General features: G+C 50.3%; 1 protein-coding gene across 1 annotated transcript; it reads left to right on the top strand.

Annotated features, from left to right (window-relative positions):
- Positions 1-386: 386 nt before the first annotated feature.
- DEF8 (differentially expressed in FDCP 8 homolog) lies at positions 387-26,789 on the top strand. The gene is made up of 12 exons (XM_040409339.1): positions 387-545; positions 3,306-3,431; positions 3,640-3,731; positions 13,991-14,140; positions 15,486-15,627; positions 20,738-20,902; positions 22,147-22,274; positions 22,802-22,915; positions 23,016-23,096; positions 23,190-23,330; positions 24,825-24,934; positions 25,626-26,789. The coding sequence occupies exons 2-12, from the start codon at positions 3,317-3,319 to the stop codon at positions 25,723-25,725; spliced, it is 1,338 nt and encodes a 445-aa protein (XP_040265273.1). The 5' UTR covers positions 387-545; positions 3,306-3,316; the 3' UTR covers positions 25,726-26,789.

Here is a 26,789-nt window from a genome sequence, read left to right as displayed (position 1 = left end):
CGGACCCAATGAAATGAATGGGTACGCATCCGTGACGCAGAATGACAACGGAACGGTGTCCGTGTATTGCGGATCTGCAAATGCGGTCCCCAATACGGGAACGGGACACCAGCGGTCGTGTGAACGAGCCCTTAGTGTCTGATCTATAGACTACATTTATTATTTATTATCTTTATAGTTCATTATAGTTTTCCAATTTGTCTGACTGTCCGCAATATTTTTTTTGTTAAATTGTCCGGAAAAAATAAAATGAAAATGGATGTTGGCCGCTCACCCGTCAGCCGTGGGCAGGATGCCCGAAGAAAGGAGAGCGCAGGGAGCGGCCTGCAGTACCCGCATCCCGACGCCAGAGGGCAGCATGGCGGCCACATAGGAGGAGCTATCATCGTCTGATGACTGGAGCCCCGGTGATATCGGTGGCCCCGCCCCGTCTGACAAACCGGAGAGACCAGGACGGGGGTCAGTGGTCACCGGGCCGGCAGGGGACCGGAGGAAGGCCGCTCCTGGACGGGGAGGCCTCAGAGTGACGGGCCGGACATGCCGAGGTGAGCCATGAGGACGGTGTGACAGCTGAAGTGTTTACAACAGTGACAAGGGGGCACCGGGCATGTGTGTGTGCCAGCCATAGCCCTGTGTGTGCCAGCCATAGCCCCCTGTGTGTGCCAGCCATAGCCCCCTGTGTGTGCCAGCCATAGCCCCCTGTGTGTGCCAGCCATAGCCCCCTGTGTGTGCCAGCCATAGCCCTGTGTGTGTGCCAGCCATAGCCCCCTGTGTGTGTGCCAGCCATAGCCCTGTGTGTGTGCCAGCCATAACCCCCCGTGTGTGTGTGAGCCATAGCCCCCCGTGTGTGTGTGAGCCATAGCCCCCCGTGTGTGTGTGAGCCATAGCCCCCCGTGTGTGTGTGAGCCATAGCCCCCTGTGTGTGTGCGCCAGTCATAGCCCTGTGTGTGCCAGCCATAGCCCCCCGTGTGTGTGTGAGCCATAGCCCCCCGTGTGTGTGTGAGCCATAGCCCCCTGTGTGTGTGCGCCAGTCATAGCCCTGTGTGTGCCAGCCATAGCCCCCCGTGTGTGCCAGCCATAGCCCCCTGTGTGTGTGCCAGCCATAGCCCCCTGTGTGTGTGCCAGTCATAGCCCTGTGTGTGCCAGCCATAGCCCCCCGTGTGTGTGCCAGCCGTAGCCCCCCGTGTGTGTGCCAGCCGTAGCCCCCCGTGTGTGTGCCAGCCGTAGCCCCCCGTGTGTGCCCCGGTGTAGCTGTGTCATATGATCCAGCAGCTCTGGGGCCCCCAGTGTTCTGGATTATTGGACGTTCTGGACCATTGTGGCGGCACGGTCCCAAATAACACGGTCCATAACTATGCCACCGCGGTTTGTTACAGTGTATCAGTGTAGGTAGAATGTATCCGCTGGGAGTAGTATTACCTCTGGACAGGTGTTCAGCTCCTGTTTCTATTCAGTGACAGGAAGCAGACCTTAAAGGGATGAGTGAGGAAAGCAGGCAGTGTGCTTCTTCCTATAATGTACATGTCTTGTGAATGCCTTTATCTTAGGGCTCATGCACACGACCGTATGTATTTTGTGATCCGCAAAAAAAAAAACGTAACGGCCATGGAAAGAAAATACGTTTGTGTGAATGAGCCCTTAGACTTGGCCTCTGAGCCCAAATCTCAATCGTGTACCGTCTGCGGGGGAAGGGTTAGGCACGCGCAGTTGTCAGCAGAATCCATTATTGCTGGACATAAGAGAGAAAAAAGTGGGGGCGTCTGACAACCACCTTAAACTAGTCGGGCCCCCGCTGCTCCGGTGTGGACGGAGCTACACAGACCATCTGATCGGCGGAGTCGGGCCCCTGGCCATCAGCTAGTGATGGTCTATCCTGAGGACTGACGGCCCCTTTAAATCTGTGGGCTAGCCCCTTTTTAAGACTCCTGTTACTCACCTGTCCGGGGACTTTCTTCCCTTGCTGTGGGTGGGCGACAGCGCACATGAGACAATCCCGGGAAGCCTTGCGGTCAGCGCTTATTTCGCCCTCACATAGAGCCGCGGAGATACATGGGGCGCGCCGTGCCCCCCAGCGTCTTTGTTGGCTGCCTACAGAGAGATATATCTATAGACTTCTATGGATGAAGGAAAGAGCGGCGTCGGCTGCTTCCCGAGGAGCTGCTGCCCACGTGCGTCCACCGCTGAATGCAGGAGACGGTGGACCAGAAGGATAGACAGCAGGGGGCGCTACCAGACAGGACAATGGAAAGTTAAAACATTTTTTTTTTAAATGATATTTTTATTGCATGTAAATTTCACTAACACTTCATTAGAAATGCCCTAGTCTGCTGAACCGCCATGTTGGACCCGTGCCCCCGACGATGCTATCTGCCGATATCGTATGATATTTCACAGAGAGGCACGCCGCACATCTGTCGTCTGTGAGATGTACTCCATACCATTCAATACCACGCGGAAAAAGCCGCGCGCATTCTGCCTTTTATGGAACGTCCGGCCCATAAGAGAACAGTCCGATCCTATTTTTTGAAGGGACAAGGCGACTAAAAAATGACAAATCGCGTGTTTTTTTGTTTTTTTTTCTCCTACGACGTTCACCACATAAGGCCTCGTGCACACGAACTTATTTTCTTTCCGTGTCCGTTCCGTTTTTTGTTTTTTTTGCGGACGGTATGGGGAACCATTCATTTCAATGGGTCCGCAAAAAAAAACGGAAGTTGCTCCCTGTGCATTCCATGTCCGTATTTCTGTTCCGCAAAAAAATAGAACATGTCCTATTATTATCTGCATTACGGACAAGGATAGGACCGTTCTATTATGGGCCGGCTGTTCCGTTCCGCAAAATTCGGAATGCACACGGATGTCATCCGTATTTTTTGCGGACTGCAAAATGCATACGGTCGTGTGCATGAGCCCTAAGAGATATTTTTGAACCCCCTAAATACAAATGAGGAGTTTAATTGATGCGGTTCGGTGGGATCCTTGTCATTGAGGCCGGGTGCCGGCTGTGTGATACGGTGGCACCCGCCGCTACATTTGCATTTAGGGGTTAATTATAGGCATTGGTGGCAGTGGGGCCGCGTCACAGCTGGGAGGGACTCCCTCCTCCTCCACTGAGTCGGCTCAGGAGAACATGGTGCACACTGAGGGCAGTAGTGCAGCCTAATATCGGAAAATAGCAAATCCCGGTGTCGTAACGATCCGGGTACAAAAGTATCAATTGGGTATCGAAAGTTCAATACCCGGTGCAACCCTAGTGCATATATATATGTGTGTATTACGGTCATATATCCGTTCCTCTCTTGCAGCGTGGCTGGATATGGAATACAATGACAAGCTGGCCAGGTTCCGTCAGGGTCATCTCAACCCATTCAATAAACCAAGAGCGGAGGAGGAGCGCCCCCGGGAGGACGGTGAACAGGAGTCTTCCAAGGGTTCGTATTCCATGAATGAGGAGGTGCCTATCCTCGGACATAGGTCCTGGAGACGCCCCCTATTGTTGTATCAGCATGCACATGGCAGCGTATACGTCGGATCCATCTCTAGGCCCCTGTTCACCCCATGGAGGCCAGAAGATGTCCTTTTGGCCTCCACCTGGCTGGTGTTTGCCACAGGTTCTCTTACACCTTTTTGTTCCCTCAGACTCTCCGCCAGGATCCCCCCTGCGTGTGCCAGAATTCCCTGAGCGAGTGATGGATTTGGGTGTGTCAGAAGACCACTTCTCCCGGCCGGTGGTGAGTTCTCATACTACACTAGAGGGGGTGTAGAGGACAGCCCCCAGGAGGATGGAGATAGGGCATCAGTATGAAAGCTGACATACAACGCTGTCCATCCACGCCCGTGTCCTCTCTGGCATCTTCATATGTTCCCTTAATGCGTAGGAAAAAAACCCACTAGGTGCAACGAGGGCAGTGTGGTTGCACCCAGAGGCTCCTCCCCCAGTCTTCTGTGCCACGCCCCCACCTCTGTGATGTACTTGCCAGGCAGTTCCAGAAGTCTCACAGGATGGCATTCTGCCCATCTCCATGTGCAAAACACGATTCTGTGTACATCACGGGGGGGGGGGCCCTCTGGGTGCAACGGCAATGCTCTCGTTGCACCTCATTTACATATTAAGAAAAGTTTTTTTTCTCTTACAATTGACGGAACGCATGAAGATGCCAGAAGGGACGTGGGACTTGTCTTACATGTGCGGATGGACAGCTGCGGTATGTGATGACAGATGACCTTTAAATCGCTGGGGGTCAGACCGTCGGCCCCCCTGATATTCCGCTGTCATTGCAGCTCCATAGTTTAAACAACAGCTTTGTTCCATTCAAGTGAATGCAGTCCCAGACGTTATGGACCCGCGCCTGGTGAACGGTAAGGGAAAGCAGCGCTTGCCGGAGCAATGCACCCCCTTCAGCTGATTGGCGGGATACAGGGGTCAGATGCCTCATCAATCTAATATTGATAAATAGCACATCGATTTTAAACTGCCCCTGTACTAGCGACATATCAAAAGTTTTGATCTGTGGGGGTCTGAGTGCTGAGACCCCCACGATTGCTGGAAGGAGGAGACAGAACCCCTCACATAGCACGCGCGCTGCAGGTGACTACCTCAATACAAAGTCTATGGAGGCACCTCGATTCCATCTCCTGCAGTGAGAGGGGGCTCTCTTTCCTCCTTCCAGCGATCGGCGGGGCTCCTACCGATTTTATTTGTCAGCCTGACATATCAAAAGTTTTCCCAAAGTACAGGAACGCCTTGAAGATCCAAATAATCCCTTTTTTTTTTCAATCAAATCGTTTTTATTATTCAAATAAAATTGGCATATCACAAGACAATTTGCGTCTACAGTTTTTCTGAGATTTTCTCCCCTCCACATCACATATACACAGAATTGTATACAACATTATCATATGTCCAAATATTTGATACATCTTCCACTGTCAATGTACATAATGAATATACCAATAAAAAGACAAAACAGTTACAGAGTTATTTGACTGTTAAAACCCAACAATCCCCACCCCCCCTCTCCCAACTACCATCCCCCCCCCCTCCCCAAATCAGAGCATGAATTTTCAAGACCTTTTTATATTACGACATGAGTGTGAGACAACCATTCATTCCACAACTTTTCAAACTTCTGAGGACATCCTCTCCTAACAAACACTCCCTTCTCTAAAGTCAACATATCATGCACCTTTCTCACAAATTCCTCCACCGTTGGCGGACTCCCCTGGATCCACCTAAAAGCGATCAGCTTCCTGGCCACATACAGTAGTCTCCCAACTGCCACCTTGACCGCCTCTCCCCCACCAATCTCCTTCACATATCCCAGCACACAGATCTTTGGGTCCTTCTGCACCCTCAACTCCAGGTTACGATTAATCAAAGTCAACACCTCATCCCAAAAACTACTTAGCACTGGACAAGCCCAAAGCATATGAAACAGGTCTGCACCTTCCGCCATACATTTTGGACAATTGTCATCAGTTCTAACCCCAATTTTCCGTAAAAACACTGGAGTTTTGTAGACTCTGTGGATGACAAATAGTTGTGACAACTTGCCCTGTTCACTTACAGACACTCTCGGAATTGCCTCCAATATATCTTCCCACTGTTCCTTAGGGATGTCTCCCAAATCCTTTTCCCATTTTCTCATCCTTGTAAGAGGGAATTCTATCAAGAATTTGTCTAGAAGCAGAGTATACACCTGTGATATCAAACCTCTCTTTCCTCCAGCTGGGAGAACCAGTTTATGGACCACATCCGTTTTTGCAATAGTGCATCCCTTCCTTATCGTGACATCATAGGCGTGTCTCAGTTGCAAGTATTGATAAAACCACACTTTAGGAATTTTGAATTCCTGCTGTAGGCCTTGAAATGATTTAAATACCTTAGTCTCGATCAATTGACCTATCCTCATTACTCCATGGGATTCCCAATTTCGGACTCCTGATAGAGAAATGAACTCTGGCATCAAGTTATTGTTCCATATTGGGGAAAGCTCTCCTACCCCACCAACTCCCCTGATCAATTTCACCTTTGCCCACACTTTTTTCATAAGCTCTATAAGCGTTACTTTCTCTCTCCCCCCATGCATCCCTGCACCCTCCAGAATACCCATAAGATCCCTACTACCCAACCAGTGTTGCAGTATCTTCCCCGTCACATCTGGTAGCTGAAATTCCATCCAACCCTTGAAATGTTGACACTGAGAGGCTAAGAAATATATCCAGGCGTTAGGGACAGCCAAGCCACCTTCAGACTTGGGATACTGCAGCGTCTCCAGCTTAATCCTAGCTTGACCATATTTCCAGATAAGGTCTCTAAATATCGAATGTATTTTCCTAAATCTCTCCACTGGGATCCATACAGGGGCGTTATTCAATATATATAATAACTGAGGCATCATTACCATTTTTAGGAGATTCACTCTGCCCACCACCGACAAAAAGAGTCTACTCCATGTCCTTGCCTTCAACCTAAAGATATTTAGCAAAGGAGTTAAATTAAGCTCTTCAAAATCTAGCAGTCTAGGTGTTATATATAGCCCCAGATATTTAAACTTGCCCACCCAGGGAATCAAACTATCTGCCTGCGCACCAGAGAGTGCCTGTCCGTCTACCGGCATCAAGGCAGACTTCTGCCAATTTATCCGAAGCCCAGAGAAGCCACCAAATCTATCTATTAAAGCCATGGCCGCATCCAGAGAGCCCCCAGTGTCACCCAGAAATAACATAGTGTCATCAGCATACATTGCCACTTTATTTTGCGTCTCACCATATCTAAACCCCACAATATGAGGTGACAGGCGGATAAGGGCTGCAAGTGGTTCAATTGCTAACGCAAACAACAAGGGTGACAATGGGCACCCCTGTCTGGTGCCTCTTGCCAAAGAGAAGCTATCTGACAGCCCCCCATTAGCTCTGATCCGTGCCTTTGGGCTTGAATACAACACTTTCACCCACTGAATAAATCGAGCACCAAAGCCCATGACTCTCAAGGTTTCCCATAGGTAGTTCCATTCAACACTGTCGAACGCCTTGGCGGCGTCTAACGCAAGTAAGGCCCTATCTCCTCCATTATCTGCTGGAATATTCAGACTGGCATATACTCTACGGATATTTATAGCAGTCGATTTCCCAGGCATAAAGCCCGTTTGATCCGGGTGCACTATAGTTAGTATTACCCTGGACAGCCTGTTCGCCAACACCTTCGCCAGGAGCTTCACATCTGCTGTTAATAGCGAAATTGGTCTATAGGAATCAGGAACTTTGGGATCTTTCCCAGGCTTAGGAATAACTACAATGATAGCCTCCTGCATAGAATGTGGTAGCGAACCCGTCTCCAGAGAATATTCAAGAACCTTTAGTAATTCAGGGAGAAGTATCCCTTGCAATTTTTTATACACCTCCACTGGTATTCCATCTGCCCCCGGCGCCTTACCATTCGCCATCCCCCCAAGAGCTGCCTCCAACTCCTCCAGCGTGATCGGCTCTTCCAGTCTCTCTCTATCCTCCTCTGATAGCTGAGCCTCAGCCAGAAAGGCGGACAAGGCCTCCTCCGAGCTAGACGCCTTGGAAGCATAGAGAGAGACATAAAACCCTTTTAGAATATCTAATATCCCTTTTGTATCCTGGCTACTATTTCCGTTACCATCCATCAGCTCTTGTATACAAGACGAACCCCTCTGTGCCTGAGAAACCACTGAGAGCAAATGCCCAACTTTCTCTCCCTCCTCAAAAGATCTTTGGCGGTAGAAACTACGTTTCCTATCCGCAGCCTGTAGTAGGTGACACCTCAGCTGTTCCTGAGCCACCTCCAGCGCCTCACTATTAGCCATGGTGGGGGTTCTACCAAACTCCCTTTCAGCCTCAGTCACTTGTACATGAGCTTTAACATCCGCCTCTCTGGATTTAGATTTATGCTTACTTATTTCTTTGATCAATACCCCTCTCAGAAACGCTTTCATGGCATCCCAGACTCCGTGTATTGAAGCCGTCCCTCCATTAATAGAAAAGTACTCCCTGATCTCCCTAGTAATCTCAGACAGATCCCCCAGTACATTCAGCCAATGCGGGTTACATTTCCACAACCTCGGTCCCTGCCTAAGCACGCCCAGGCACAAATCAACCTGCACCAGGGAATGGTCAGACAACGACCGAGGGTGATAGATAACATCTCTTATCAATGGCAGCATAACATCATTAACCAAAGCCAGATCTATGCGTGATAGTGAATGATGCGTAGCAGATCTACATGAAAACACCCGCTTATCCGGGTTGCGCAGCCTCCAAGCATCAAGTAATCCTGTTTCCCTCATAATATTCTTAAGAGCCACACTCCCCGGTGATCCACTGGCACCTTCTACCCGACACCTATCTATGGAGTCATCCAACGTACAATTGAAGTCCCCCACTAGCAGCCACGGCAGTCCAGGGAAGTCCGCCACAAAGGTCATAATATCCCGTATTAAAGGGGAAGCAAAAGGTGGAGGCACATACACTGACACCAACACCACCTGGATCCCATCAATCTTGCACACCACACACACATACCTGCCCTCAGCGTCCACACATTGCTTCAGATGTTCATACCTTATACTTTTATGCACAATCATACTTACGCCCCTGGAGTGAGAGGAATGGATTGCATCTACCACGTGTCCTACCCAGTTCTTGTTCAGCCACTGCACGTTATCATTGGACAAATGCGTTTCCTGCAGGCAGCAGATAGCCGGCTGAAACCGACCCAAGTATTGAAATATACATTGTCGTTTTCGTGCATCAGCCATTCCCCTCACATTCCAGCTCAACACTTTAATCACCTGTGTCATGATGAAAGATTACGGCATGTTTGAATCTCACACCCCATACTAATGTCACTCTCTCATAATTCACGCCCCTCACCCATCTCTGACCCGTCCCCCTCCCCCCCAGTCCCTCCCCCTCCCCAGTAATCAGGCTACTTTGAACAGTAACCCCAACCCCCCCTCCCCAACATCCAACTCTAACGCAGGGCAATCTGTAAGCTCCATGCCCAATGCTGAACAAAACTCACTCCTGATTCCACCACTCTCCCTCAGGTAGAGAATCCTCTCCACAACTGGGAAATACATTTCTCATCCCAACTTCCTACTCCTGCATCAGGATCTACCGTGTGGTAGCAACACTCAATACACTTTATAACAGGAGTAACATTAAAGTGACATTAGGGTGCAGTCCTATGCATATAAAGTGAGCACAAACTGCAAACTGTTTCCTTCAAGTGTCCAGGGCCCCACTTCTCAGTATGCCGCTCGTGGACGTCCAGCCACTGTGTTGCTTCTTCCGGGTCCTCAAAGAATCTGGTGGATCCCAATGCCGCCACTCGCAATCTGGCCGGAAACAACATGGCGTATGGAACTTGTAGCGCTCTGAGCCTTTTCTTTATATCTATAAATCTGCTCCTCCTCCGCTGCACCTCATTGGAATAATCCGGATAAATGGACACTCTGACCCCGTTCATGACCATCTCATCATTGTCCCTTGACTGGCGTAGGATAGTGTCCCAATCTTTAAAGTGTAAAATCTTCGCCAGTATGGGGCGAGGAGGCCTGCCTGGCGGGAGCGGCCGCGAAGGGACTCTGTGCGCCCGCTCAACCGCGTACAGGGAAGATAGGCCCTTCTCATGGAATAACTGGTGCAGCCATTTCTCCACAAACTCTGTAGCATTGGCCCCTTCTGTTTTTTCTGGCATTCCAACAATTCTCGGATTATTTCCCCGCGATCTGTTCTCTAAATCATCCGCTTTGGCGTATAAGGCAGCTATATCTTTCCCATTCATTTTTGCCGCCATTTGCAGAGGTTGAATAACATCTTCCAGTGAGGACACCCTCTTCTCCAAATCTGAAGTGCGCTCAGAAATCTTGTGCAGGTCGTGCCTGATTATGGACACATCTGATCTCAGGCTGCCAACTTGTACTGCGAGCACTTTGAGAGTACTGTTGCAGCTTGCCACTGCCACCATTATATCTTTCAGTGTGGGCTCCCTTGTAGAATCAGCCCGCAGGTCTGCTGGAACTATTTCAGGGACCGCAGAATTGGGCACCGGCTGACCGGAGAAAACCGGGTCATCGCCGTCCATGGATCCGTCCTCCTGATCAGAGGAGGTAGGTATATCAGTCCCTTTATCGCTGGCCGAATCGCCCACTCCACCGTCCAGTCTGGCATATTTACTGAGTTTAGCAGCCGCACTCTGGCTCACCGTCTCCTGCAGCGCCGACCCCTCTCCACTTCCGGCGCCATCTTGGTCTTTCTCCATGCGGTCTTGTTTCGCCAGTTTGGACGATTTCCTCGGCATTTTCAGGCTCCCGATTTTGTCACCGCAATCACCGGACACCTTCCTCTCCCCAGGTAAAGTAATTTCAGGCAGTTTGAGTGCGCTTCCAGTGTAAATGAGCAGGATCTTAGCAGGAGCAGTGAACCGTGCGTCTTACTCCATGCACTCACAAGCCACGCCCCCTCAACTTCATCCCCAAATAACCCCTTTAACCAGAACCTTACCAGACGTAAACAATCGGAGGTATAGGCCCCTGGGTCGTCCGCTTTAAACGGATCCAGCACTGAGAGCTGGTGTGATCTCATACCACGCCATGTGTAACCAGCACGCACAGAGCGGGTGTGATCTCATACCACGCCATGTGTAACCAGCAGGCACAGAGCTGGTGTGATCTCATACCACGCCATGTGTAACCAGCAGGCACAGAGCGGGTGTGATCTCATACCACGCCATGTGTAACCAGCACGCACAGAGCGGGTGTGATCTCATACCACGCCATGTGTAACCAGCAGGCACAGAGCGGGTGTGATCTCATACCACGCCATGTGTAACCAGCACGCACAGAGCGGGTGTGATCGCATACCACGCCATGTGTAACCAGCAGGCACAGAGCGGGTGTGATCTCATACCACGCCATGTGTAACCAGCAGGCACAGAGCGGGTGTGATCTCATACCACGCCATGTGTAACCAGCAGGCACAGAGCTGGCGTGATCTCATACCACGCCATGTGTAACCAGCACGCACAGAGCGGGTGTGATCTCATACCACGCCATGTGTAACCAGCAGGCACAGAGCGGGTGTGATCTCATACCACGCCATGTGTAACCAGCAGGCACAGAGCTGGTGTGATCTCATACCACGCCATGTGTAACCAGCACGCACAGAGCGGGTGTGATCTCATACCACGCCATGTGTAACCAGCACGCACAGAGCTGGTGTGATCTCATACCACGCCATGTGTAACCAGCAGGCACAGAGCGGGTGTGATCTCATACCACGCCATGTGTAACCAGCAGGCACAGAGCGGGTGTGATCTCATACCACGCCATGTGTAACCAGCAGGCACAGAGCGGGTGTGATCTCATACCACGCCATGTGTAACCAGCAGGCACAGAGCGGGTGTGATCTCATACCACGCCATGTGTAACCAGAAGGCACAGAGCTGGTGTGATCTCATACCACGCCATGTGTAACCAGCAGGCACAGAGCGGGTGTGATCTCATACCACGCCATGTGTAACCAGCAGGCACAGAGCGGGTGTGATCTCATACCACGCCATGTGTAACCAGCAGGCACAGAGCTGGTGTGATCTCATACCACGCCATGTGTAACCAGCAGGCACAGAGCTGGTGTGATCTCATACCACGCCATGTGTAACCAGCAGGCACAGAGCGGGTGTGATCTCATACCACGCCATGTGTAACCAGCAGGCACAGAGCGGGTGTGATCTCATACCACGCCATGTGTAACCAGCAGGCCATGTGTAACCAGCACGCACAGAGCGGGTGTGATCTCATACCACGCCATGTGTAACCAGAAGGCACAGAGCTGGTGTGATCTCATACCACGCCATGTGTAACCAGCAGGCACAGAGCGGGTGTGATCTCATACCACGCCATGTGTAACCAGCAGGCACAGAGCGGGTGTGATCTCATACCACGCCATGTGTAACCAGCAGGCACAGAGCTGGTGTGATCTCATACCACGCCATGTGTAACCAGCAGGCACAGAGCTGGTGTGATCTCATACCACGCCATGTGTAACCAGCAGGCACAGAGCGGGTGTGATCTCATACCACGCCATGTGTAACCAGCAGGCACAGAGCTGGTGTGATCTCCTACCACGCCATGTGTAACCAGCAGGCACAGAGCGGGTGTGATCTCATACCACGCCATGTGTAACCAGCAGGCACAGAGCGGGTGTGATCTCATACCACGCCATGTGTAACCAGCACGCACAGAGCTGGTGTGATCTCATACCACGCCATGTGTAACCAGCAGGCACAGAGCTGGTGTGATCTCATACCACGCCATGTGTAACCAGCAGGCACAGAGCGGGTGTGATCTCATACCACGCCATGTGTAACCAACACGCCATGTGTAACCAGCACGCACAGAGCGGGTGTGATCTCATACCACGCCATGTGTAACCAGAAGGCACAGAGCTGGTGTGATCTCATACCACGCCATGTGTAACCAGCAGGCGGGTGTGATCTCATACCACGCCATGTGTAACCAGCACGCACAGAGCGGGTGTGATCTCATACCACGCCATGTGTAACCAGAAGGCACAGAGCTGGTGTGATCTCATACCACGCCATGTGTAACCAGCAGGCACAGAGCGGGTGTGATCTCATACCACGCCATGTGTAACCAGCAGGCACAGAGCGGGTGTGATCTCATACCACGCCATGTGTAACCAGCAGGCACAGAGCTGGTGTGATCTCATACCACGCCATGTGTAACCAGCAGGCACAGAGCGGGTGTGATCTCATACCACGCCATGTGTAACCAGCAGGCACAGAGCGGGTGTGATCTCATACCACGCCATGTGTAACCAGCAGGCACAGAGCTGGTGTGATCTCATACCACGCCATGTGTAACCAGCAGGCACAGAGCGGGTGTGATCTCATACCACGCCATGTGTAACCAGCACGCACAGAGCGGGTGTGATCTCATACCACGCCATGTGTAACCAGCAGGCACAGAGCTGGTGTGATCTCATACCACGCCATGTGTAACCAGCAGGCACAGAGCGGGTGTGATCTCATACCACGCCATGTGTAACCAGCAGGCACAGAGCGGGTGTGATCTCATACCACGCCATGTGTAACCAGCACGCACAGAGCGGGTGTGATCGCATACCACGCCATGTGTAACCAGCAGGCACAGAGCGGGTGTGATCTCATACCACGCCATGTGTAACCAGCAGGCACAGAGCGGGTGTGATCTCATACCACGCCATGTGTAACCAGCAGGCACAGAGCTGGTGTGATCTCATACCACGCCATGTGTAACCAGCAGGCACAGAGCGGGTGTGATCTCATACCACGCCATGTGTAACCAACACGCCATGTGTAACCAGCACGCACAGAGCGGGTGTGATCTCATACCACGCCATGTGTAACCAGAAGGCACAGAGCTGGTGTGATCTCATACCACGCCATGTGTAACCAGCAGGCGGGTGTGATCTCATACCACGCCATGTGTAACCAGCACGCACAGAGCGGGTGTGATCTCATACCACGCCATGTGTAACCAGAAGGCACAGAGCTGGTGTGATCTCATACCACGCCATGTGTAACCAGCAGGCACAGAGCGGGTGTGATCTCATACCACGCCATGTGTAACCAGCAGGCACAGAGCTGGTGTGATCTCATACCACGCCATGTGTAACCAGCAGGCACAGAGCGGGTGTGATCTCATACCACGCCATGTGTAACCAGCACGCACAGAGCGGGTGTGATCTCATACCACGCCATGTGTAACCAGCAGGCACAGAGCGGGTGTGATCTCATACCACGCCATGTGTAACCAGCAGGCACAGAGCGGGTGTGATCTCATACCACGCCATGTGTAACCAGCACGCACAGAGCGGGTGTGATCTCATACCACGCCATGTGTAACCAGCAGGCACAGAGCGGGTGTCGTAATATCTGTCTGCTTGTTTCCGACTCAAGGGCCTCTTTCTGGCGTCCGACATCCAGCAGTTAAGACAGGCGATTGAGGAGTGCAAGCAGGTGATCCTCGAGCTGCCCGAGCAGTCGGACAAGCAGAAGGACGCAGTGGTGAGACTCATTCATCTCCGACTCAAGCTGCAGGAGCTGAAGGTAGGCTTTGGTTTTTACGTGTCTGCTCTCCCAAACTGTGCCTGAGGCTGCACTACTGACATCTGCCCTTGTTCTGTCAAGTGCTGTCTGGTTATCACCGAGGATTCAATGCAGCGTCTACGTCAACGCCCTCACGTATACTCGCACATCTTTAATTATTCAAGCAGGAAGGGAGTAGATGTTGTTGTATTTGGTGATTTGGACGCACAGGCCATCAATATTTTAAAGGGGATTGTCACTTCAGCAAATAGCATTTATTATGTAGAGAAGGTTAATACTAATATATTGTGATTGTCCATATTGCCTCCTGTGCTGGCCGGATTCATTTTTCCATGGCATCATACACTGCTCGTTTACAGGGGTTACGGCCACCGCTACAAGGCGTTCCTATGCGCGCACCCATGGTCCCGGCCACCAGAGAGGCCTGTGCCATTTCCTATAGTGTGCAAGAGCGACCACTGCTGCAGAATTACAGGGTGGTCGTAACCCCTGGATTTGAGCCGTGTATAATGTGATGGAAAAATGAATCCAGCCAGCAAAGGAGGCAACATGGAGAATCACAGTACATTAGTAATCGCCTTGCATTAAAGGAGTTCTCCAGGCTTTTAATATTGATGACCTATCCTCAGGGTAGGTCATCAATATCAGATCAGCGGGGGAAGGGGGTCCGACACCCGGCATCCCCGCCAATCAGCTGTATGAAGGAAAGGCGTGCACAGTGCATCGTCTCCCTTCTCTCTTCTTGCTCGTCATAGACATGGCAGGAGCAAGCAGCAAGAGAGAAGGGAGACGGCGCGTGCGCACTGCGCGCACCTTCTCTTCATGCAGCTTAGGTCATCAATATTAAAAGCCCGGAGAACCCCTTTAACTTTCTGTACATGATAAATGTGTGGCTCTTTCACACAAGCGACTTTTCCGTCTGGATGCGATGCGTGTAGCTAATGCATAGCATTCGGACTGAATCCTGACCCATTCTTTTCAGTGGGTCCGTGCACATGAGCTTAGTTTTTCACACATCATATTCGCGTTCAGAAAAAAATCGCAGCATGTTCTGTATTGTGCGTTTTTCACGCAGCTCTGGTTCTATAGAAGTGAATGGGGCTTGTGAAAAACGGAAAGCGTTTTTTACTGATAGTTGCTGGGAGATGTCAAAAACACATGCAATCCGGATACCTACTGGACAGAAAGAATGCAATCGCAGAAAAAACTGATTGAACTTGCAAAACCATCAGTTTTACCCTCAATCCGTATTGCTCATGTGAAAGGCCTTCGGGTTGATTTGTCTGCTCCAGTACTCGGTGCTCATCATCATCATCATCATCATCATCTTTCTCCCATTATCCAGGACCCACACGAGGATGAGCCTAATATGCGGATTATATTAGAACATCGATTCTACAAAGAGAAGAGTAAAAGCGTAAAGCAAGTGTGTGACAAGTGCAGCACGTTTATCTGGGGCTTGATCCAGACATGGTATACGTGCACAGGTAAGAGGCATTACATCAGGCATCAGCAACCTTCGGCACTACAGTTGCTGTGAAACTACAACTCCCAGCATGCACACTTGGGCCTCTTGCACACGAACGTAAGGGCTCCGTGCCAGTGCTGCGGGCCGCAAATTGCAGTCCGCAATGCAGAGGCACCGACCACGGGGCAGCCGCATGTGGATCGCAGACCCATTCACTTGAATGGGGTCCGCGATCCGTCCTTTCCGCCAATAGATAGAACTTGTTCTATCTTTTTGCGTAACGGAACACCACAGAAGCACTCCGTAGTGCTTCCGTGGGGTCCCGTTCCGTGCTTCCCTTGCCGTTCCGCACCGCATCTCTGGATTTGCGGACCCATTCAAGTGAATGGGTCTGCATCCGTGATGCGGAATGCGCACGGCTGGTGACCCGTGTATTGCGGAACCGCCGTATGCGGCCCTCAGCACGGGCACGGAGCCCTTACGTTCGTGTGCAAGAGGCCTTACTCGGCTGTTCTGGTGAGTCCCATAGAAGACAAAGGAGTTGTAGTTTCAGAACAGCTGGAGAGCCGGAGGTTGCCGATCCCTCAGGCCACGGTCATATAGTGTGGTTTTGCATCCATTCAGACCAATGTTATGAGACTCCTGGTTTTCAGATATGCTTAAAGGGGTTATCCAATCACAATGCCTGGGCCCCTCCTATAGACGATATTTACCCGGCACTCGCGTCCCTCCAGATACCCGCACGGCCACCCCTCTGGATAGGTCATCAGTATCTGATCGTGGGGGTCCGACACCTGGGACCCCGCCGATCAGCAGTTTGAGAAGGTACCGGCTCTCTTGCCAAGCACAGCGCCGTACATTGTATAGTGGCTGTGTTTGGTATCGCGCTCTGCCCCATTCCCTTCTATGGGGCTGAGCTGAGCCTAGGCCAAGTGACCGATGAAAAGCTGAGAGAATTGCCTAGGAAAAGCTGAGAGAAGGCTGCAGCGCTACTGTGAACACTGCTGCATTCTCGACCTGGTGATCGGCGAGGGTCCCGGGTGTTGGACCCCCACCAATTAGATACTGGTGACCCCTCGGAAAACCCCTTTAATGTCATCAATTCTTGGACAACCACTTTAATTTAGGGCTTATGCGCACGACTGTGGGTTTTTTCTGCATCTGATCCGCATTTGTAGCTGTCGGATGTGAACCAATTCACTTTAATGGGGCAGCAAAAGATGCGGATAGCACACCGTGTCTGTTCCGTGGCATCCGGCAAAAAAAATGGAAATTGTCCTATTCTTGTCCGTGTTACTGTTCTATAGATGGCAGGACGTTCTGTTCCTCAAACACACACAGCTGGTATCTGTGTTTTGTGGATCCGCGATTTTCTGACCTCAAAAACGCCAACGGTCGTGTGCATGAGCCCTTAAAATCATGGCTCCAAAAATAGTTCAGGGTCGTATTTGCACATTTTTTTAAATAATGACTTTCCACATTCCATTAGATTGCATTATACATAAGTCTGGCAGGAACACGGCCGTGTGCGTTACAGCTCAGTGCACTTATTCACCTTGGTTTATGGGCGGACGGCCAGTGTTCCTGAGAAGGTTCTTTATCAGTTAGAGCAAAAACGGTCTAGGTTTAGCAACAAGGCTAGAAGTTTCATCCAAAATGTACAAAATGGATGCGTGCCTGTTATTCCTGATGCCAGGTCATGTCTGCTATCTAGAGAAATCTTGGTAAAAGCAGGACTGGTCAAATCTTACTAGATGCAAAAGTTAACAACCAGCATCCACGTACTGTACCGCCAGGTCTGCACTGAAAGCCTTTACAGGTCAGTTGAAGTTTTGCCTGCCTTCCCCCACCTGTAGTCAGTCACCCCTTTTATTGGCAGTGCTGCTCCCAAAATAATTAAAATTGTGACTCGCTTTCTCCCTTTTCCCCAGTTATCGTCACAAAACCCCAACTTCCTCTGTAGGCACAGCAGACCTTTCCTGCTTCCTCTGTGTAGGCACGGCAGACCTTTCCTGCTTCCTCTGTGTAGGCACGGCAGAACCTTTCCTGCTTCCTCTGTGTAGGCACAGCAGAACCTTTCCTGCTTCCTCTGTGTAGGCACGGCAGAACCTTTCCTGCTTCCTCTGTGTAGGCACAGCAGAACCTTTCCTGCTTCCTCTGTGTAGGCACGGCAGACCTTTCCTACTTCCTCTGTGTAGGCACAGCAGACCTTTCCTGCTTCCTCTGTGTAGCCACAGCAGACCTTTCCTACTTCCTCTGTGTAGGCACAGCAGACCTTTCCTGCTTCCTCTGTGTAGGCACAGGAGACCTTTCCTGCTTCCTCTGTGTAGGCACAGGATACCTTTCCTGCTTCCTCTGTGTAGGCACAGGAGACCTTTCCTGCTTCCTCTGTGTAGGCACAGGAGACCTTTCCTACTTCCTCTGTAGGCACAGCAGACCTTTCCTGCTTCCTCTGTAGGCACAGCAGACCTTTCCTGCTTCCTCTGTGTAGGCACAGCAGACCTTTCCTGCTTCCTCTGTGTAGGCACAGCAGACCTTTACTACTTCCTCTGTAGGCACAGCAGACCTTTCCTGCTTCCTCTGTAGGCACAGGAGACCTTTCCTGCTTCCTCTGTAGGCACAGCAGACCTTTCCTGCTTCCTCTGTGTAGGCACAGCAGACCTTTCCTGCTTCCTCTGTGTAGGCACAGCAGACCTTTCCTGCTTCCTCTGTGTAGGCACAGCAGACCTTTCCTGCTTCCTCTGTGTTGGCACAGCAGACCTTTCCTGCTTCCTCTGTGTAGGCACAGCAGACCTTTCCTGCTTCCTCTGTGTAGGCACAGCAGACCTTTCCTGCTTCCTCTGTGTAGGCACAGCAGACCTTTCCTGCTTCCTCTGTGTAGGCACAGCAGACCTTTCCTGCTTCCTCTGTTCTACCGCTTGTGTTCCTGACTACGTGCCTTGTTCCTAGACTACGCTCTTCGTCTGATCCCTGCTTGCTTGCATCGCTCCTCCTGTTGCCGACCCGGATTGTCTGACTTCGTTCCTGTGCCGCCTGCCCTGACCCATTGCTTGTCTCGACTATGTCTCTGCCTCGTCCACCGGTCCTGTCTGGTTGCTGCTGGTAACGGCCCTGCCTGTCTAACTACGTCTATACTGTCTGTACCGTCGCAGGTACCTCCTGGTCCGCCTGGACCAGCTGCTTTTGACTCTGGGACTGCCCTGGAGTGGTACCTGGCAGCTACCCTAACGGCCCAAGTCTATCCTCACCACCAGAGGCTCTAGCGAAGACCAGGTAGCTGCTTAGTCACGTTCCTCCAGGGTACAACCAGTCTGTAGCACAGTGGGTACACTTCTACTGATTTGTGACACCTACTTCCTCTGTAGGCACGGCAGAACCTTTCCTGCTTCCTCTGCGTAGGCACGGCAGACCTTTCCTGCTTCCTCTGTAGGCACAGCAGAACCTTTCCTGCTTCCTCTGTGTAGGCACGGCAGAACCTTTCCTGCTTCCTCTGTGTAGGCACGGCAGAACCTTTCCTGCTTCCTCTGTGTAGGCACGGCAGAACCTTTCCTGCTTCCTCTGTAGGCACTGCAGACCTTTCCTGCTTCCTCTGTGTAGGCACGGCAGAATTTTTCCTGCTTCCTCTCTGTAGGCACAGCAGACCTTTCCTGCTTCCTCTGTGTAGGCACAGCAGACCTTTCCTGCTTCCTCTGTGTAGGCACGGCAGAACCTTTCCTGCTTCCTCTGTGTAGGCACGGCAGAACCTTTCCTGCTTCCTCTCTGTAGGCACGGCAGAACCTTTCCTGCTTCCTCTGTGTAGGCACGGCAGAACCTTTCCTGCTTCCTCTGTGTAGGCACGGCAGAACCTTTCCTGCTTCCTCTGTGTAGGCACGGCAGACCTTTCCTGCTTCCTCTGTGTAGGCACGGCAGAACCTTTCCTGCTTCCTCTGTGTAGGCACGGCAGACCTTTCCTGCTTCCTCTGTGTAGGCACGGCAGAACATTTCCTGCTTCCTCTGTGTAGGCACGGCAGACCTTTCCTGCTTCCTCTGTGTAGGCACGGCAGAACCTTTCCTGCTTCCTCTGTGTAGGCACAGCAGAACCTTTCCTGCTTCCTCTGTGTAGGCACGGCAGAACCTTTCCTGCTTCCTCTGTGTAGGCACGGCAGACCTTTCCTGCTTCCTCTGTGTAGGCACGGCAGAACCTTTCCTGCTTCCTCTGTGTAGGCACGGCAGACCTTTCCTGCTTCCTCTGTGTAGGCACGGCAGACCTTTCCTGCTTCCTCTGTGTAGGCACGGCAGAACCTTTCCTGCTTCCTCTGTGTAGGCACGGCAGAACCTTTCCTGCTTCCTCTGTGTAGGCACGGCAGAACCTTTCCTGCTTCCTCTGTAGGCACGGCAGGTCTTTCGGTCACTAACCTAGTAGTTGCATCCATTGACTGTATCCAGCTCTATGCTTTTGTAATTGGGTAGAAGCATCCAGCTGCTGAATACACAAAGGACCAGTTCCCTTTTTCTCTAGTGGCCATGTTTTGTCCAGCCATGTGCTACAGGCACAATATCAAATAGCTCCCTACACTAAACCCTGTATTACACTGTCAGATTTTCTGTCAGCGTTCGTACTAACGCTCGTTAGCGATCATCTGCCGCCGTTTACCAATGAATGAGCAAAGCTTGTTCATCGGGCAATCATGATCTTTCATCGTGCTGAAAGATCATGATTTGCCGGTGGCAGATCGTGCTGTCTAATGATGATCGGAAAATAACTAGACAGCATGGGGGAGAGCGACGGCATAACAATCGCATCCCCCCCATACTGTGGAGGAGATCGCAGCATGTAATAGCTAGCAGGTGATTGCTGGGAAGGTACGCTTCCCTCCAGACAATGCTATTCACACAAGAATAAGACCTGCTTCCTGGTAAGAACCCAATTTCCATGTTTACTTCCCAGCTAATAGAGAGAACAGTAACCACATAATAGAGTGGGAAGCAGATAACATTACTGGAATACCATGCTAGTTGAGGATTTTCTGGGGTGGCTCGTGGTCGCTGTGAAGAGCCTGCAGTACATTAGTACATGGGGAACTGGCCTAAGTCATATCTTCTAGTATACGTGTCCTGACCACCGTTCACACTTTTTTTTTTTTTTTCAGGTTGTTACTATCGTTGTCACAGCAAATGTCTGAACCTTATTACTAAACCCTGCGTGAGGTCGAAGGTCAGTCATCAGTCCGAGTACGAGTTAACCATTTGCCCAGAGGCTGGACTGGACAGTCAGGATTATCGCTGTGCCGAGTGCAGGGCACCCATCTCATTGCGTAAGTATAGGAGGAAAATATACGCAGTAGTCCGTGGCTTTCTATGCTTCCATCACTTACCACCTGATAGTAGTTATAGTAGTAGCAGTTTCCCAACTACTACTTTTTTTCCCATTGGGACGGCCGGACGCTACAAATGATACGAATGCTGTAGCTAATATTCCCCAGTATGTCCTCACACAATGATTGAACAGTACAACTGTCGCATGTAATCAGTAATGACGGAGAAGAATTTGGAACAATCCCTGCGCCTGTTATGGCTGATGATAGAATGAATTTCCTTTGGTCAGAGCTGTTCCATAAGAATAACATGATTCTTTTCTTTAAGGCTGGGCCTACATGGCGACTTTGCCCCCCGACACATTTCGATTGGTCAACGATTGCATTGTAGCGTTGCATGCTCCATCGCGACTGATGAAAGTGAATAGGATAGCGTTGCGACCTGCAGTTTGCCACGACTGCGGCACAACCTTTGCAAGAAATTCAGCAGCAACACGTTTCTGTCCACTTAACTTATTTGCAATAATTGCTATGTATGCGGTGGTGCACTGCGCCCTTACGCCAAAGTCGCCGTGTAGCACAAGGCTGAATACCGTTTCGTCACCCTACCCCCGCCATGCACTAGGCATAAAACAGTGTATATGTTTTGTCCAGAGTCTTCCTATAAGATGTCATGTAAAATTACCAAATACTATGCAATCTCCGCAATGATCAGAGAGAGATCAGTGGCTGCCAGGGACTTCTGGCACCACATATCTTCTGGAGCTGAGTCTAAATCCTGGAAGTGTGACCCTGCGTCTGTATATAGTAAAAAGCAATGCGGAACTCTGGAATAAAATAATTTTAAAGGGGTTCTCCAGGATGTAAGTATTCAGTGTCAGATCGGCATGGGCCTGACTCCCATCCAATCATCTGTTTGCAGTCGCTCCACCACCGGAACTACATAGGAGCAGCGCTGCAGTAACCAGGCATGACCATGGATGGAATTGTGAAGTTCCGGCGTCTGAGTTCCTGCAAACCGTCTGACCAGTGGGGGTGTCGCGAGTCAAACTCCACCGATCCCATATTGATATCCTACGTGGAGAACCCCTTTAACCTAAGTTGTTACTTAGTGGTGCAGCACCTTTTAGTACAGTAGGGTGGTAATATTTTCTTAATTTGTACTAAAATAATGACCGGTCCTCTTTAAATATCAATATTCTGGTTTTCCATGTTTTTTTTTTTGACTGATGGGCCTTTTGCAGGAGCTGTCCCCAGCGAGGCCCGGCAGTGTGATTACACTGGGCAATACTACTGCAGCAATTGCCACTGGAATGATCTTGCTGTCATACCAGCCCGGGTTATTCATAACTGGGACTTCGAACCACGCAAGGTAGGCATGGATTGCAATTACAAGTGCACCACCGCTTTTATGTCCGAGGATGGATAAACGTGGAGGTGCACTTTAAAGGCTACATGGACTTTTTTTTTAACTGTCAACCCCAGACAAAAAAGCATGCTCGCCCCCTCCCCGCCACTCCATTGCAGCTCCCTAGGGTCAAGTCACCACTGAGGCCATTCATTTGCTGCAGTGGCGCACGTGACCCCCCCCCCCCCCCCCCCCTCCCTCCAGAATTTGGCTGATCTCACCGATCCCTATCAGCAGCCATAAGACAGATCAGACTTGCTAGACTTCAGCATGCCCATTCATCTGTTCCTGCAGGAGATAAGCCGCTGCCACAGGTGCCCGGCACTTGATTATTCCCCACATGCACCCTAAGCCGAGCGTGCATGTTTATGATGGAGTCGGCTGGCCGCCACGTCATGTATGAGCATCTTAAGAAACTTCGCCAGGAGGATCCTGGCTTATAAACCCGACTATCAGCGAATTTAGACCTAAAGTGCAGTTTCCACCTCCAGGTGTCTCGCTGCAGTATGCGGTATCTTGCCCTGATGCTGGGCCGTCCGGTGCTGAAGCTGCGGGAAATTAACCCTTTGCTGTTTAACTATGTGGAAGAGCTGGTAGAGATTCGGGTAAGAGCTGGTTGTATCCTACATACTGAGTGTATTGCTTCAGTGCCATTTACAGAAAGTCTCAGGTGAATGGTCTTTTGCCATCTTGCTACCTCCATAGAAGTTACGTCAGGATATCCTCCTCATGAAGCCATACTTTATCACATGCAAAGAAGCAATGGAGGCCCGATTGCTGCTGCAGGTAAGGATTTCATTTGCCCAGCAAATAACGTATGGTGGGTTGTGATTTTTTTTTTCTTCTCTTTTTCTGTTTGACAAAGTCTTCTCTCTACAGCTCCAGGATCGTCAGCACTTTGTGGAGAACGATGACATGTACTCCCTGCAGGATCTCCTAGATGTCAGCAGTGGACGGCTGGGGGCCTCCCTCACTGACGTACACACCATGTTTGCCAAGCACATTAAACTGGACTGTGAGGTTCGTAGGGCAGGGAAGTGGGCTTTTAAAGGTGAAATCTGTCATTTTGATTTTTTAAATAAAATGTAGGGTATTAAAGGTGGAATCCTTAAATGTTGGTGGTGGGTCTACAGCAAGTTGATGTTTTGGGAGAGTTGAGTATTATGGCTGCTCCTTTTCCATTCTGCAGTCTCTTTACTTTACATTCATATGTCACACAGACAATGATTAGACAGCTTTACATATCCTTAAAGGGCTGTTCCCAACGCTGACAATTATGGCATATCCACTCGCACCTATTTAGAGTAGGGGGTCTCCCAGCGCTCCTGGACCCCATATCTATTCGGAGAATGAATAGTGAGATGGCTGTCTCTGTTCACTCTGGATCTCTCCTAGAAGTGAATGGAGATGCTTGGACACCTCTACATCTCAATAAATTACAATATCATCGCAAAGTTCATTTATTTCAGTAATTCAGTTCAAAACTTGAAACTCGTACATTATATAGATTCATTACACACAGAGTGGCCTATTTCAAGTGTTTATTTCTTTTAATTAGTGTTGAGCGACACGCGCTTCAGATGCTACATCCGAAGTCGCTTCATTCACAACTTCGGAATAATACTGCACGGAGATTCGTCTAGAATGTATGGGCATCGATGAGCCAAAGTAAGTTATTCACAAAGTTGCGTGTGACTTCATTGAATAACTTCGGTAGTTGATTTTTAGAGTGGAAAACCATTTTAAAACGTGAAACCGAACTTGGCTTCGGTTCCGCGGTACTAGTCAGACCGGAGCCGAGTGCGGTTTCAAGTTTTAAAGTCTCACGCAACTTCGTGAATAACCAACTTCGGCATTTGGTTCTGAAGAATGAGAGGCGGGGGGTGGGGGAACGGGGAAGAGTCAGTATAAGGAAGGTGATGAGCCTGCCTAAAAATATGTGTTTTTAAGGGACATTTAAAGCTATGGAAGTTGGGAATTAATCTGATTGTCCAGGGCAGTGCATTCCGGAGGGCAGGAGCCGCTTGAGAAAAGTCTTGGAGACAAGAGTGAGAGGATCGAGCCCAGATTATCGGGAACGACCGTTCCTGCGAACAGGTGCTTCCTTCCCGACAATTGGCTGCTGCTGCTGCATCGCCCCTTGAAGGCCCAGCTTAAGTCTTAGATCATTGGCAGAACGGAGAGCGTGAGTAGGGCAGTAGACAGGAATGAGGGCTGAGATACAGCATCGGGCAGAGCTTTGTGGGTGGCACATTTGATCTGTATTCTGTGGTATATGGGCAGCCATTGAAGTAACTGGCACAGGCAAGAGGCATCGGTGTAGCGGGTGGACAGACAGATGAGCCTGGCTGCTGCATTTAGGACAGACTGAAGGGGGAGATCGATTAGTAGTGGATTACAGTAGTCAAGACGAGAATGAGTCAAAGCAACTACAAGAGTTTGGATCCTGGGGATGTTCTTGAGGAGCCCACGACACGAGCGGGCCAGTTTCTGATGCAATCTTTACATTTGCAGCGCTGCCAGGCTAAAGGCTTTGTGTGTGAACTGTGCAAGGAAGGAGACATTTTATTTCCATTTGACAGCCACACATCTGTGTGCCAGGATTGTGCCGCTGTGTTTCACAGGTGAGATTCTCCATACTACATGTGAATGGCTGTGTGCGCTTTTCTGCATTAGGATGCTTTCACATGGCTGTGTTTGGTCTGTGAAATGCGGAGCGTGCGACCAGACCTTCTATGATGAACGTGGTCAGATAAGCCGCAGTCGGTCTGGGAATTGCACCTGACGCACGGACCGCGTTTCACACAGCTGTGTGAATGCAGCCTTATTATATATAGAGACATGATTCCATCAATTCCCCCATAGACTCTGATTGGGTTCATTTAGCCTCTGTTCCTTTTATCCCGTTTTCTGTTGGTTTCGAGGGCTTACCCGACAAACAACATATATCACCTGTCCAAGGGATAGGTGATAAGTGCATGATCGTTGGGGGTCTGACCACTAAGACCCTCACCAATCCTAAGAACAGGGGTTCTTATCCCCCATTTAAACGGAGTGGTGGTCAAGCATGTGTCTGTGGGACAGCAGAGTACGGCGCTCGGCTAACTCCAGCAGTCCCGTAGACCGTGAATGGAGCGGTAGTGCACCTGCCTGACCGCTCCTCCATTCAAACAGGGGGCTAGGGACCCCCGTTCTCCTGATAGGTGAGGCTCCCAGTGGTCATACCTGCAGTGTATGCTCTAAATCTACATTGTATGTAGAGGTGACCTATGAAAAATAATCCTTTTTGTTTCCTAAATATATTTTCTATACCAGGGACTGCTATTATGATAATTCAACAAGCTGCCCCCGCTGTATGCGGCTAAATCTCCGGAAACAGGCACAAGAGCCGGCAGAGGGCACGTGGCAGCAGTGAGGAAGAGACCCCACACATGGCACTACTTTGTACAGGGAAAGAGACACTTGTATGGTGCTGGGAGACAGCAATGGCACCCACTGTGCCCGGTGGGAGACCGTGGAATGAACCTTTTTAAAGAACTTTTGAGACGTTCCAGACGAATAGACGCCCACCATTCCTGCAGAGACCTTACCTCTCTACAAGAGACTATTCCTCGTATGTAGATCTCATGTGGTGCCTTACTGCCGCATTATACGTGGTGATCTAGTACTGATTTTTGGGGGGGGTGGGGGTTGATAAATAAGACTCAGTCCTCTCAATTGCAGGCACTGCCATGGAGAACATCATTGGAAGCAGGTTTAGTACTATTCCGCAGGCCTCCCGCACCTTATGTATATAGAATGTACTGTCTCTGGCATCTCTAATTGGTAAAACGCTATAGCAATATTCAGTACCTCACTGCGTCTCTTCCCTCTAAGGTGTTGAACTATATTTATCCATTTTCACCCTATGGGTTTGCATAGGCTAGAGAAGGTTATTGCACATGAAACGTAGCTTTTCAGACCACTAGAGCCTGACGTCCACTAATGTTTGGATCATCATTGCTGGGAGGGAAAGGCATAAGGACGTGCAATGGATGTTGAGAGATGCTGACCCTGTACAGCTTCATTCAGACAGCCCATAGGGCAGGGACGGCCAACCTGCGGCTCTCCAGCTGTTGTAAAACTACAATTCCCACCATGCCCTACTGTAGGCTGTCTGGGCATGCTGGGAGTTGTAGTTTTGCAACAGCTGGAGAGCCACAGGTTGACCATCCCTGCCATAGGGAGTATAGCGCTATCTGAGCCGGGGGCCGGCTGTTATATTTGGAATATGACCGTCTGAATGAAGCCTGACTCTTGGCCTTATCATGGCGAGCCTTGGACACCCGTTCTATTCTGCATTATTTGAAACCACTCAATCGTTGAAGATAAGTGAAACCCGTACATAACGGGGGGTGCCAGAGTGCAGCTACTATTTATTAAGAGAATTATTGCTGTTATTTATCCCCTTGTACATTAAAGGTGATTTTGTGAATAAAA

This window comes from Bufo bufo, chromosome 10 (assembly GCF_905171765.1).
Source record: "Bufo bufo chromosome 10, aBufBuf1.1, whole genome shotgun sequence".
NCBI classification, from domain to species: Eukaryota; Metazoa; Chordata; class Amphibia; order Anura; family Bufonidae; genus Bufo; species Bufo bufo.
The sequence above is the reverse complement of the archived record's forward strand: the minus strand, read 5'-3'. Positions and strand labels throughout refer to the sequence as shown.